General features: G+C 38.7%; 1 protein-coding gene and 1 long non-coding RNA gene across 6 annotated transcripts in view; one reads left to right on the top strand and one right to left on the bottom strand.

The window, feature by feature from the left end:
• The window catches only part of LOC109370309 (uncharacterized), a 201,970-nt gene that overhangs the window by 47,155 nt on the left and 141,962 nt on the right, over window positions 1-12,853 (bottom strand). The gene's annotated exons all lie outside the window — the stretch shown is intronic.
• The window catches only part of ADGRD1 (adhesion G protein-coupled receptor D1), a 125,914-nt gene that overhangs the window by 52,991 nt on the left and 60,070 nt on the right, over window positions 1-12,853 (top strand). For all 3 annotated transcript variants that reach the window (XM_010720036.4, XM_010720037.4, XM_085238705.1), the window contains one exon: window positions 12,668-12,741. In XM_010720036.4, coding sequence (XP_010718338.2) covers window positions 12,668-12,741 — 74 coding nt within the window. The remainder of the gene's footprint in view (window positions 1-12,667; window positions 12,742-12,853) is intronic.

Below are 12,853 nucleotides of genomic sequence, written 5' to 3'. Positions count from 1 at the left end.
TTTTTCCTCTTTTTTTCTATTTCTGTCTTTAGAAGTACTTGAATTGAATACTTGGTTCTGAATTACCTATCATGTGTGTTTGCAAAAGAACACTTCATCTATGGTTCTTGGCGTTGTTGTTGTTGTCTTTTAATAAAATAAAGGTTTTATTTTAATGAATCACTTTCTAAAGATTCCTAAAAGAGCAGTAGTTTACATAGACGTGGGATAGATGTGGGCAGCATGTGTCATTGTTGGTTATAAGCACACTAAAAGGCCTTAACACTGTAATAGTTGGAAGGAATTTCCTGACTTATTTGGACTCTGTGACAGGTTGATCATTATCCATTTATTAAAAAATACGTTTATTTTTAAGGCCATCAGCCATTTCTTAGAGTATTTGTAAACTACAAAAGGAATGTCTTTATTGGAAGTGTGACCCCTCTGGATATATTGCTACGGATGCTAGGAGGTCTTTTTCCAGAAATAACATTTAGCAAAAGAATGAAATCTCCACGCTCCATGGCTATGACACTGAAATAGTTGCTATTATGTTCTAAGACACAGAGTTCCCAGAACTGAGCAGTCTTTCTTATTAATAACTCTCAGCAGAAAAGAAATGCTGTGCCTCGTACCTACTGCACTTACAGGGAGTTTCCCTCCTAAGTTCAGTAGGAGCTGAACGATTGCCTTTAAAAGCTGCTGTCATGCCACAGTTTGCTGGTGGCACTTCCTTTTTGGTTTGCTTTTTTTTTTCAGAAGCTATATAGAATTATCCTAGTAAATTAAATTGTGCAGTCCGCCATTTCTGTTTGCATACGATTATAGTTTTATTACGTCTAAAAGCATTTCCCCTATTTAAGCAATATATTTTACTTAAAAACAAGAAAAGAAAATATGCCAACTGATATGCAGGGTGCTCGTGTCACAGGAGCTTACTGGAATGTTGAATTCTGGTATATTGCTCAACTATTGTCCACTGCATCTTGTTGAGATGCTTAGAAAGCCAGGCTACCAAATGGTGACATCTTGCTCAAGAGCAAGTCAGAGAAAAGAAGAGGGTGCAGCAGCATTTCCAGTGGAGGAACATGAGATTTCTCATTCTTTGTGCTAAATAATCAACAAGAGAGCCTGGAGATTTTGCAGAAAAAGACTGCCAAGCTCCAATTACCACAGCTACATTCTTCAAACCATTAGATCAGTTTCCAGAGGGACTCATTGCTGATTTCAGGAATCACATGGAAAAACAGCTCCAGGCAAACAGTGCAAAGTAGGAGCTGAGTAATTTTGAACGTATTCAACTCTATGGCTGAAGATGACTTTATGTGACACTTTGTTCTCTTGCCTGATGAACGGGTTAGCAGGCAGTAATACATTACTGGGCTGCTTGTTTTTCATCTTGAGTTTTGGGTTTGCTTTGCCCAACTGATTCTGCTGCACAGCTCTTCTGATCAGGTGTTCATGTAAACTTCTGGCTATGGAAATATGAGAAAAGTTGGTGTTCTTTGCAAAGGGGCTAAAACTGAAAGCTGAACGTACTGCTACTTTAAAAATTTTATCCTGGTTATGCTGAAAAGAAATCATATACAAAAAACTGAACTTCCTGGCTACTCAAGAGCGCTGCATTTATTGCACTACTGTAAACCTAGCCTCGAGAGTGCCTGCTGGTCAGGCACTGTGCCCCAGTGGAAAGCTGGGGGAGGGCAATGGCTGTGGCAGCCCTGCAGCCTCAGCACGCTGCTCTCGGGCAGCAGACATCAGTGCAGAGCTGGGCCACAACTTGAATCAGTTGGCTATTTCTCTGTTATATCAGCAACAGTGCCCCTATTTGCAGTATGTCTGCAGATACACGCAAAGCTCTACAGACTGCCATTTTGTCATTCAAAAGATAAATTGAATGGCTTGGTCTCATGTTACTCAACTTTCTAGCTCTAGTTAATAGAGTAGGCCTAGTGGCTTTTAATTCACTGAATGGGGCTGATGCACAGACCAAATAGTTCTGGCACCCTGACACTTCCTGTGAATGAAAAATGACGCTGAACTAAATAGTTGTGTGCATTTCATCCCCATTCATGCAACAGACTAAAAGAGAACTCATATTTGGCAAAAATACAGGAATGGGAGAAAAAGATTCAAATCAGAGAAAGAAAAATGTAAATGTTCTTGAGAGGACTTCTGTCTCACAATAGAATTAGGAAGAAAAAAAAAAAGCTCAAGGAAAACCACGAGCTTAATTGTAGAAAGACTCAGACAGGAGAGTATGATATCTTAGTAGAATGTTAAGGTTTAAGAAATAGCCTTTCACAGAGCCTTACAAGAGGCCCTGACACATCACTGTGCTGCTCTGCTCAGGAAGTGTTGCAGAAAAGGATTTTTATCTGTGACTGAGGATTAATATTGGATCTGGACAGTATCTAACAGAGCAATCCCACTCCTCTGCCTGCACTGTTTGCCATGGGATGCTTGTCACAATTACTGATCGTGTTGTTAAGACAGCAGCTTTAGTTTATTAAAATGATAGAAAACATATTTTTCTCAAGATCCTTTTTTGTTGTTTTGGTTTCTTTTTCAGGTCAGTTTTAGTCTGTGGTTGTATATTTGCTAGCAACAAAGCAAGTGAAGCAGTTATGTTTCCCATCTGGAGTTTAGGGAGAGATTTGTCAGGGGAAGAAAGCCCCTGCATTCTCTGGATACTTAATGAGGTATTCAGATGATCCAATGCTGCTCATCAAAAAATGCCACAGTATTAGGCTGTGTGTTAACACAGGCTTTTACTCTGGTTTTTACATACTTTAGCTGGATTTCCACTGCAGAAAGCATAACAAGATTCAGGAGATATATTTTATTCTGAGACATTACAGAACAAATAGGTAGGATAATGGGTGTGAAATGAAACAGAGCTAGGAAAGGACCTATGAAAAGTCATGTGGGGAAAATAAATTGGGGAATAAAAACAAGAATCCTGAATCCAAGTGATTTTTTGATTACACAAAATAAACATTCCCTTATCTCACCTAGTGGGCCTGAATATCTCGGGGCTTAAGCAATCATAAGGTTTTTGTAATATTTTCCAGTCTGGTTACAACAGCCTTATCGTAGACGGGCTGTGAGCTGTATCTTTCTGAAAGTCTTTGTCATGAGTTGTGGCATTACAACTGGAATGCTTATTGTACTCCGTCATTATTTATACTCCATTGCCTCCATTGACTGCCTATCCCACCCGCTCCCCGGAGATTAGCCGAGTCAGAGCAAGGATAAATGATGATTAGCAGTTCATCAAGGGATACAAGAGCTGAAAGGGTCAATATAAAACAAAGTCTGCCATATATAATTCATAAAGAATGTGAGGCATTGCTTTTCAGAGGCAACATTCACATAGCCAGGATTTTAATGAGAATGGAAAATGCTAACATATAAATTGAATCCTATAAAAAAATATTAGCAACAGGCATACTGAGTGGTAAATATTTTTACCATTAAGCCTCTACTCTGTTTCTGACGTGAACTATTAAAACCTCGCCTAAGCTTTCTTTAAATCATGTCTTCAAAATGCCCTTTAAAACACAGGCCTTTGTTTGCACAGAAATGCTAGCAAAGATGACAGTACAAATGCATAATGATGTACCAACTGAACATCTTAAAAAAAGTATTTTTCAAAGCATGTAGTGCAGACCTGATGAAATGCTCACTGAAACTGATGAAGGGTTTCTCCTGACATTTGAAGAATCCAACATTTTCCTGTAGGAGTACATTTTTTTTTCATGTTAGAGTATCTCAGCAGTAAACTAGGGTCCTATGAAGTTACGTGCTGGGCACACAGAAAGCCATCAGGAATTTTCTGCTTGTGCCTTGAAGACCTCTCTCCATTGGTACGCACTGAAGTCTTGCTGCGTTGCTGTCATTTCTGTTCCACTTCATCAGGGGTTGCAAAGCCCTTCCTTATGCAGATGTGTACATTGGAGATGGGACTGTGCTCAGGAAGGCTGCAGTTCTGGCCCTCTTGCCAAACCATCAGAACCATTTAGGTTGGCTTATAAGATCATCGAGTCCAGTCATCTCCTAACGCCACCAAATTCTGCTTTGTGCACAAAATTTGTCTTTAGCAGTCGTCCTTCAATCCCAGACTCCCAAAGCTACCCATTCCCATAGCTATTTTTGTCTTTGTAGGTGAAATGCAGGGCACTGAAGTCTTTACAAAGACAGATGAATGCGTTATTCCCAATAATTCCACAAACATTGCTTGTTCTTGTTATTATTGTGCAGAGTACCTGAAATTTTAATGTTTCATTCCTCCAGGCTGCCAAGGTCCTTTTGCTCTTCAAAATAAGGACACAGACTTTGTTGTGTAGGAAAATCAGGATGTTTTTGTGCTTTTTTTCTTCGTATTCTTAGAAAAGACAATACATATTGATTCTTCACTGGAAAATCTGTCTTAGCCTAGCTACTATGGGTCACTGTGTGCAAAATTTCCTAATAGCACCTAAAGCCTCTTTTACAATGGATAGGAATAAATATTGATTGATTGGTCTCCTAATTATTACTTCCAGTTCTGTGGAAAAGGGATGTTTACTCATCCAGTCTTCATTTCTGTATTGACAAAGAAGTATGCAAAACTGAAGTACACTGATAGTTACTGCTGCTGTTGCTTTTGTAGCTTTGTGCTGTCTCTGAATTCAGAGCATTTTCTCATTGTTACTGGTGCAAGTTAATCGTAGAAGCTCTGTTTCAAGGGTTTTCAGTTGCAGCCAAGCTCAGTGAAATCTAATTACCAAAATCCAGGCATGTGTGAGCTGGGATATGAGAGACTGTGACTGTACAATAGATGCTGGAGCAAAACCAGGTGGATGCTGCTGGCTGTCCATCCCTCCTAGAGCTGCGTGCCACGGCCCCTTGGTTCTGGTTTGAATTCTCCTTGTCTGATTCACCAGGGGATTGTGAACAACTGCAGTTTATACGTTAAAGCTTAGTGACTAGAATGGTTATCATCTGATGCAAATGTTTCTCTTACCAAAAAAAAAAAAAAAAGCTATAAGGAGGAAAAGTTTAAGCACTGTTTTGGAAACTAATTGTGGAAATATTACCTAATAGGAAAAGTATTCTTAAAACTGGTTCTACTCAGTGCATCCCTTTAAAGGATTATACTTTGTGCCTGCCTTCTGGTCCCTGTCACAGCTCCTGTCATGACCTAGACATTGCTTCCTGTTACAGAGCTCTACAACAGGCCTGGATAATTGCATGGCAAAGGGAAATGTTTCTGCCTGTGTCAAAATACTACAGGTGAACAGGGGAAAAGATCACTTGTTTATGTCTTTCATTATGGTTCTGTTGGATTAGAAAATACGTTCATTTTTAATAGCCTTTTCAATATCAATCAGACCAGTTGTTTTCATTTAGCAGTATTTTCACGAGTTAAGCAAATTCAAGGAGATTAAAATAGGGTGTATAGGAAGGAGCATCTGCTTTTCATTTTATAAAAGCAATGCATTTCTAATACAATAATGCAGAGAAGCAGAAAAAGGCATAGCAAAAAGAAAGAAAAAGCCTCAGCGAATACATTGCAGTCCTTTTCACTAAGCAATTTTGGAAAGTTATCGTGGATTTGTACCAACATGACCACAAACTGTACTTTATTAGCTGATTGGAAGGTGACTGGGGAAGAAGTGAAGTGGTATTTCATCTATCAGAAAAGATCAGCAAGCTTCTAGGAGCTTATGTGAATACATATTTCAAGGTTGGTGGATAACCTACACAGAGAACTTTGTAAGTATTTGCATTTCTTCACGTGAAAATTTTTTCAAGGAGCCTAAATATGCAGAAGCAGCAAAACGCAACATAATTTTGGACAAGAGGAATGAAAGTGACCAAAATTTGCGTTAACTGCCAACCTTGACAAGTAGCATTTCTCAAAATGACTTTTTGGAAGAGCCATGCCAAATGCCCAGGTCTGGGATAATTTTGTATTTTTATCATTGTTTTATCTGTGCTGAAGGATGATCTTTATCTTGGTCCACCTAACTGAGACATGTTGAAAGACTTCAGAGAGTAAAAGATATAGATGGGATCTGGGTTAGGGGATAACAACCCAGTAGGATTCTGTGTTCACGACCTCTCAGCAAATTCCAGTTCCAGTAGGTCTAAAAATGAAAAACTGTTTGACAGTCTGATAAAGTGTTCTCAGGCCCTGACAATGGAGACAGAGTTTGTCTCTGTGGTGTGAAGGTCTGGTAGATCTGAATATGTGCTGGAGGGGAGAGGAGAAGGAAAGAGCAGAAATGCACTCTGTGGTGCTGTGCCCACATCTCGTGCCATTGCTATGAGAGTGCCCAAAAAGGTTGTATGAGATCAAAAGGCTCTTAGAGCAATGAGTAACTGCTCCAACACAGGCACCTTGAGTGAAATAACTTGCATTTTAAATTACCTGATTTAAATTAGACCTGTTTGGAGCCAGATTGTATTCAGTAATTCTGGAGAGGTAATATCTAGTTGGAGGTTATGCCCAGAGTGACTTTTTCATTCTTTGGAACTGAACAATCCTGTAAGGGACATGAGAAACCATTTTTTCACCCACGTATTAAAGCAGCTTTTGATCCAGATCATCAGTTCAGTGCCATGTTTACCAATACTTCTGTAAGGAAAAGCTTCCCTGCTAGGCCCCATTTCCCACTGACTAACATTTCAAAATTTTAAACATTTACTGATGTAACTTAATTGCTGCCAAAATTGAATTTCAAAGGCTCTCATCCTGCAGTTTCTTTTTGTGCATGCCTCCATTGAAGTCAACTCTATTCATCTGTAATGAAAACAAACCTTTTTCTTTCCATGGCTATTTTCATCCTTTTTGTGCTTTCCATTTATTACCATAATTTACAACAATATTGTGAGTATTATTAATCCCAATCGCAGTCAATGGGAGTTTGGCATGGTTTTACACTGCAGTGCTGGGTCTTAAATAGTTTTGGCATCCAAGCTGAAAGAATTTGGCATGCAAATACTTGTCACTGCCCAGTGTTAGCAAATACATACAAAACACTCACTATGCCCATGTGCACTCAGGCCAAAGAGAAAGAAAAAGGAAAGAAAGATGTTGCAATTTTGAGATCTTTGAAATTGAGGACTGTATGGAAGTATCATCCATAGAGGATGTCTGGTTTCGTGACGTGAGCAAGGTGCTTTTTGCTCAGAAGCTCCCTAGTACAGACCTCATATTGACCCAGTGATAGTGTACTGTGTTAAAAGCCTAATGGACCTGTGTTAATTTATCTTCTATGTTAGAGTGGGATTTTGGGGGGTCTATAAAATTACAGAAAAGACATTTTTGAGCTGTGTATGCATGTTTAGGGTGAGTGTAATTTTAACTCAAGTGTTGCACTCAGTTTTCATTGCCAAAATTGCTCAACATCTAGGCAGCTTTCCTTGGGAAAAAATGAATTTTATGCTATTTAATACTCAAAACCAGAGAGGAGGGCTATTCATTTTTTAACACTGACAGTTTCACCTAGAGTGAATTTATGATACACTGCCCCATCTTTTGTAGATGCTATCATGGCTATCAGTGCTATAAACAGCTAACCTGAAGTGGATGAAAGAGACAAACTGAAGGGAGATGAGCAGCAAGTGATAGTTTCAGTTCCTGTAGACCATAAAAAACTGTTTTGCAGATGTACAGCCTGACAGCCACATGAGATGTGCAAAGTGGTCAGATGTTGTCTTGGCAGCTGTTCGATGAAGCCCCTTGTTCAGTGCCATCAGAAAGATGGGATGCTGCTAAGAGGATGGCATTTTTATTTAAAGAGATGCAGAGTTGCTACTCAAAGAAAAATAGCAAGATCTTCTGATACTGTACACACACTCAGGAGCAATCCAACTTTTTTTGTTATACATAGTAACAGAGAAAGAGTACCAAGACAATGTCCTTGTCCATTCCCTCTTCGTTTTCTTTTCCTCTTTATAAAAATGCTATCTAATAAAGAAGCCAAGATATTTTTTAGTCTGTTGCTCACAGGGTTTTTAAAATTATATTTGTTGTTTTCACACTGCTTGCCTGAAAAAGCAGCTGTTAAACGGAGAACTCTGAGAGCTAGAGAAAAATACTGAAGTAGTGCTTGATTAACAGTATTTTTGCAGGAAATTGAAATGCTGACTATTCTTAACCTCAGGCAAAGGAAGACTCAAAGCCAATTCATATTCAGTTATATATGGCAACCTCTTTTAATTTCATATGCCTTTTAGGATCTGATATTTAACTGTGCTTTTTTTCCCTTATATTGTTCTCTGCCATAGTCTTCCACTTTTTGTGTCACCATGCTTTATTTATTTCATTTATTTTTAACTGCATGTCTGTACCATTAAGAAATACATTCTGAGAGCTTTCACGTTGACCCTGTGTCCTACGGTGTTCTACTGCATCACTTCAGCAAGCATATGCTCACATAGATCTGTTGGCTACAATGGAACATAGTCAATTTACATCAACTAAAGGTCTGGATTTTATGTACAACACTTTCTAATTCCTTGTTAATAAAATAAATTCTTTTTTTTTTTTTTTTATAGTTTGTAACAATATTGTCATTATGTGTGCTAGTTACATCTTGGTGTGAATCAGTCCAAAAAACTCTAAATTAAAATAGCTGAGTGATCTAAGTCAGTTGCAACGCAGTATTCTCACAACTTGGAAAAATACAGCCAACATAAAAATAGGTGGTTGTTTCTTTCTTTCTTTGTCTGTCTGTCTTCTTCCATGGAACCAAGTAGATGGATGTACCTTAAAGTTTTAATTTTCTAGGTACTTAGAAGTATTTTGTATAATTGGGAAAGTCAGTAGATCATGAGGTCCTGGATAGATCATTAGGATGTGAACAGTTAGAAATCCTCTAATTGGTAGCTTAGTCTCTAATTTAATCCATAAACTAGAATCAATGAGCTTCTGACTCACAGACCTGTACGAATATTTCAGTGAGGCTGTGAAGTGTGTGAAAAACAAGTGATCTGTCAGTACTAGAGCCCTTTCTCAACACCTTTGATATAATCCGTTGTGTTTGGATGTTGAGATGACAAGATTTCAAAAATCTCTGAATTAGACAGAATTCTGTGTTTTGTAAACAGAGTCAAGTGACCTCCAAATTTATCTTCATAGAATAAATTATCAAGTATTTGGATAAGAGTAAGTCTAACACCAAACTTTTGGGCTTGGAGCTACTGCGTTTAGGTGACTGGCAGAACTATCCCAATGAGTTCTCCTTCACATTTGAGAAAAATACATACTGAATTAGCAAGTGCACACCCTCCTCCCTTGGTGGCCACTAAGTATTTGTTTGCTTTTTAAATTCAGGGGAGGAGAGGAGAAAAAAGCTAATCTCACAAAGGTTCACCCCACCCTCTGCTTGGCTTCTCTTCCTTGGCAAGGCTCCCCAGCAGCAGCTGGCTGACTGTTTTTCTTCTGCAATTCTGCTCATGACATTTCCTGCAACTAGGTTTTTCTGAAGGTTTCCAGCAGTCCTTTCAGCCCCCTGCCCTCCTTTTTTGGCCTCATCCCCCCCCAACCATGGACTCGTGCCTAGTTCCCAGCTGTTTAAGGACCATATCGCCATCCATGCAAATACCTCATATATCCTCAACACATACAATGAGTTTCTGCGGCTGGCACGGAAATCTTACTAACTTACTGAGAGTGAGTGGTTAGTGTAGGGTATGCAGAACAGCTGTATTTCTGCTGGGGGTGTAAATAGAGACAGTACTTCCCCAAGCTACCTGGTCCATCAGAAAAACAAAGTCTGCACCGAGCTTCTCAGCGGTATGTGTTCTGTTCCTGGCTATTGCTTGCCACCATCCTGACACTTGCTTCATTTAATGTAATTCTTTTTTGATCTTGCAGCATGTAATCCTCTTCATGCAGAAGTATTTATGTAAAGAACTGAAATGATGGAGAACTGATGCGCAGACCCTATTTTTCTTCGTGTACCAGTACTTTCCCTCTCCATACCACTAAAAGATGCACAAACTGTCCTTTCACAGGCTTTTATAAGCACTCCAGTACTTAATCTCTTAGTGCAAAAGCTTACTTCCATATTAAGTTCTCTGTTATCAATGATATTAAATCAATATTCTCAGTGCTGCAGCATCCAAGTCACATATAAGCCATCACACACAGTTTAACTTCAGAAATACAGTATTGAGACACAGTCAGTTTGTTTCTTCAAAGATTACAGAGTACTTTAGAACTGCTGAAGATCTATGAGGGTTTATTCCTTGTTGTAGCCAGTTTCTTATATGCTGTGTGAGTTTCTATTCTGCTGACAGTTTTGTTACCAGTAGTTCCGTAAGTCCGAGAAGATGACTGCTATGCAGTTATCAAGAGCAGCACTGGTGAGGCCTGGTTGTGTGTGTCAAAACAAGCAATACATTCTTTAGGAACATTAATAGACAGAGTAGTGTGGGTTCTATTTGTATGCATGTTAGATATCTAGTTTTTGTCCATGTGTTTGCACACAGTTCTGGACAGCTCGCAGTCCGAGCAGCCTCCCCTGGTGTGCTTCTTCGTCTAATTGGTGACATCTGTGTTTGGAGTCAAAGATGGAGAAAAACAGTAATTTGTCCCTTGCCAGTGACATTGAGGAGAAAACATACATCTGGGATTTATTTGTGTGAAAAGATACACAACTGAAATACTACGTCTGATTTCAACCTGACCCAGCTGTGCCCTTTTCATTTAGCATATTAAGAGTCAAGATTTATATAGAGCTATTTTACAAGTCAGAAGTGACACTTACTGTAAAATCTTTGCTGTTACAGCAGATCTTTCTTTTTTCTTTTTTATTAAACTGCCGCTCATCTGTCTGTCATAAAAGTGAAGTAATTCCTAATACAAGCTGGCTATGAATGCTTTCAGTTACACACTTCAGGAAAGCTACGTCACGACAGATATAAAACTGTACAGCACAACAGGCAAACATTATGCTACATGCCTTTTCTGCTGGTAAAACAAAGTGAACTTTGCCAACAAAACTTGATGTTAACTGAAGTTGCAGAAGGCGTTTTTCCAGCTGTGGGTTATGGATCATTAGTTGTCTGCAGGTTCTGAACTAGTACTCCTTGGAAATGCTCTGAGAAGCAAAAGGTGGGATTGTGCCTTGTCAGGGCACTTAGTCATCAGACCACACTGCTGGAATTACACATAGATTCAAATATAGTAACTTCCTAAAATGCAGCAGGGTCAATTTGTGTTCTGAGCATGGAGGAGAAAGACAAGGAGCAACCAGCTTTTCTTTATCTGGTTGCATTCAGTTTTGGTCTCATACACTTTCAGTTTTACCATTTAATTTGCTCCCATCATGGAAGGAGGCTACAGGATGTGGCCAGAGGAAAACAGAGACTCTCAGCAGATTGGTGACAGTCTGTGATCTCAGAGCTCAGCTTCTGGGAATACTTGACCTACAATCTCAGCTATTTCTCCTATGAAATCTTAGGAAAAACAGGGTCAGTTAGGGAATTAGAAGTTTTATGCAGAGATGTTGCTTAAGTAGATAAGAAAATTCAATTTACGTTACCCAGATGTAAATTAAGAAGAAATAAATGGCTTTGTCTACAGCACAGCTACCTGAAGTGTGTGGAAATCCAGCGTGAATGCCCCGGGCTGGGCAGAAAAGCTTCATTATGATTAGTAAGGAGGCTGCTGTGCTACCTTGCGCCTGACACGTTCTTGGGTTTGTGGGAGAGGAGAAAGAAAATTGTTTCAGAGACTTCTTGTAGTTGATGAAGTTTCAGCATGTTCAGTTTTTGTTTGTTTTGTTGTTTTTCTTCTCTAAAACAAGGAGAAGAATTCTTGATTGTGTTCCAGTTTCACAGCAGTATTGACCTTGTGCTATAATGATATGAGGTCTATTAATTCATCAGGGATTTATGTTGAAGGTGCTTGTGATAAAATGAAACAGCCCTAAGATAGGATTAAACACAGAGTAGACTTGGAGGATTTTTATATTAAAACAGGTAGAACAAATCCTGGAAACCTCTTGTTTGCGTATCTTATCTGTTACAAACGACTAATTCATCCTAATACTGTTTGAATGATTTTGTCATGAAAATGATGTAACAGAGTTGAGAATCAGAGCTCAATCCTTTCTGAATGGATGAGATTGAATGTTGCCAAATCTGTTTGTGAAAGATAAAATTTATGTTGTCATAATGCGAAAGTCTATTAAAATAAAATCTTGGATTACAGCATTGCTCCTTCAGTTTGGTTTATATTTAAAAAGAATTGGTATTGTGGAAAGAAAATGTCTGTGAGTTGGTCACTGTATGTACTTCAGTGTTATTCATCTTACAGTGTGAGATCCTTATTAGAGAGAACAAAACCCAGAGAAGTGAAATACATGCTGTAAAAATGAGTGCACACATTTGTACTTTGCTTATGTACAACAGGGAAGACTGTTTTGCTGTTACTTCAATAAGATGTCAATTTCTGACTCCAAGTGACATGAATTTAATCCCAGTGTAAATTCTAGACAATAGCAGCCCTTGCATGCGTGAGGTTTGTGCTAAAGCCATGAGGACTAAAAAAATTTCCTTTCAGTATGGTGGATTAATCAGGAAAATCCATTGAAGTTACTAGAACAATAGGAATTTGAACAAGTTGAATATTGGAATTTGGTTCCTTTAAAACATTCCTTCAGGGCTTTTTTTTTCCTTCTTGCAGACTCCCAGACAATACAGCCTAGCACTAAACAAGAGTAACAGAGTCCATCTTTATTGTGCATTTCTAGACTACAGGTATGTTATACAAGTTCAAGTTCTTTAACCTGGCTAAATCAAAGAGCATGTCATTTGTGATGCTTTCTGTTGCCTATCTTCTTCTTGATCTCTTTCCTTTATAGAAGTAGTT

The sequence above is a fragment of the Meleagris gallopavo genome, chromosome 17, assembly GCF_905368555.1.
Source record: "Meleagris gallopavo chromosome 17, MGAL_WU_HG_1.1, whole genome shotgun sequence".
Lineage (NCBI taxonomy): Eukaryota > Metazoa > Chordata > Aves > Galliformes > Phasianidae > Meleagris > Meleagris gallopavo.
This window is presented reverse-complemented; position numbering and strand designations above follow the sequence as displayed.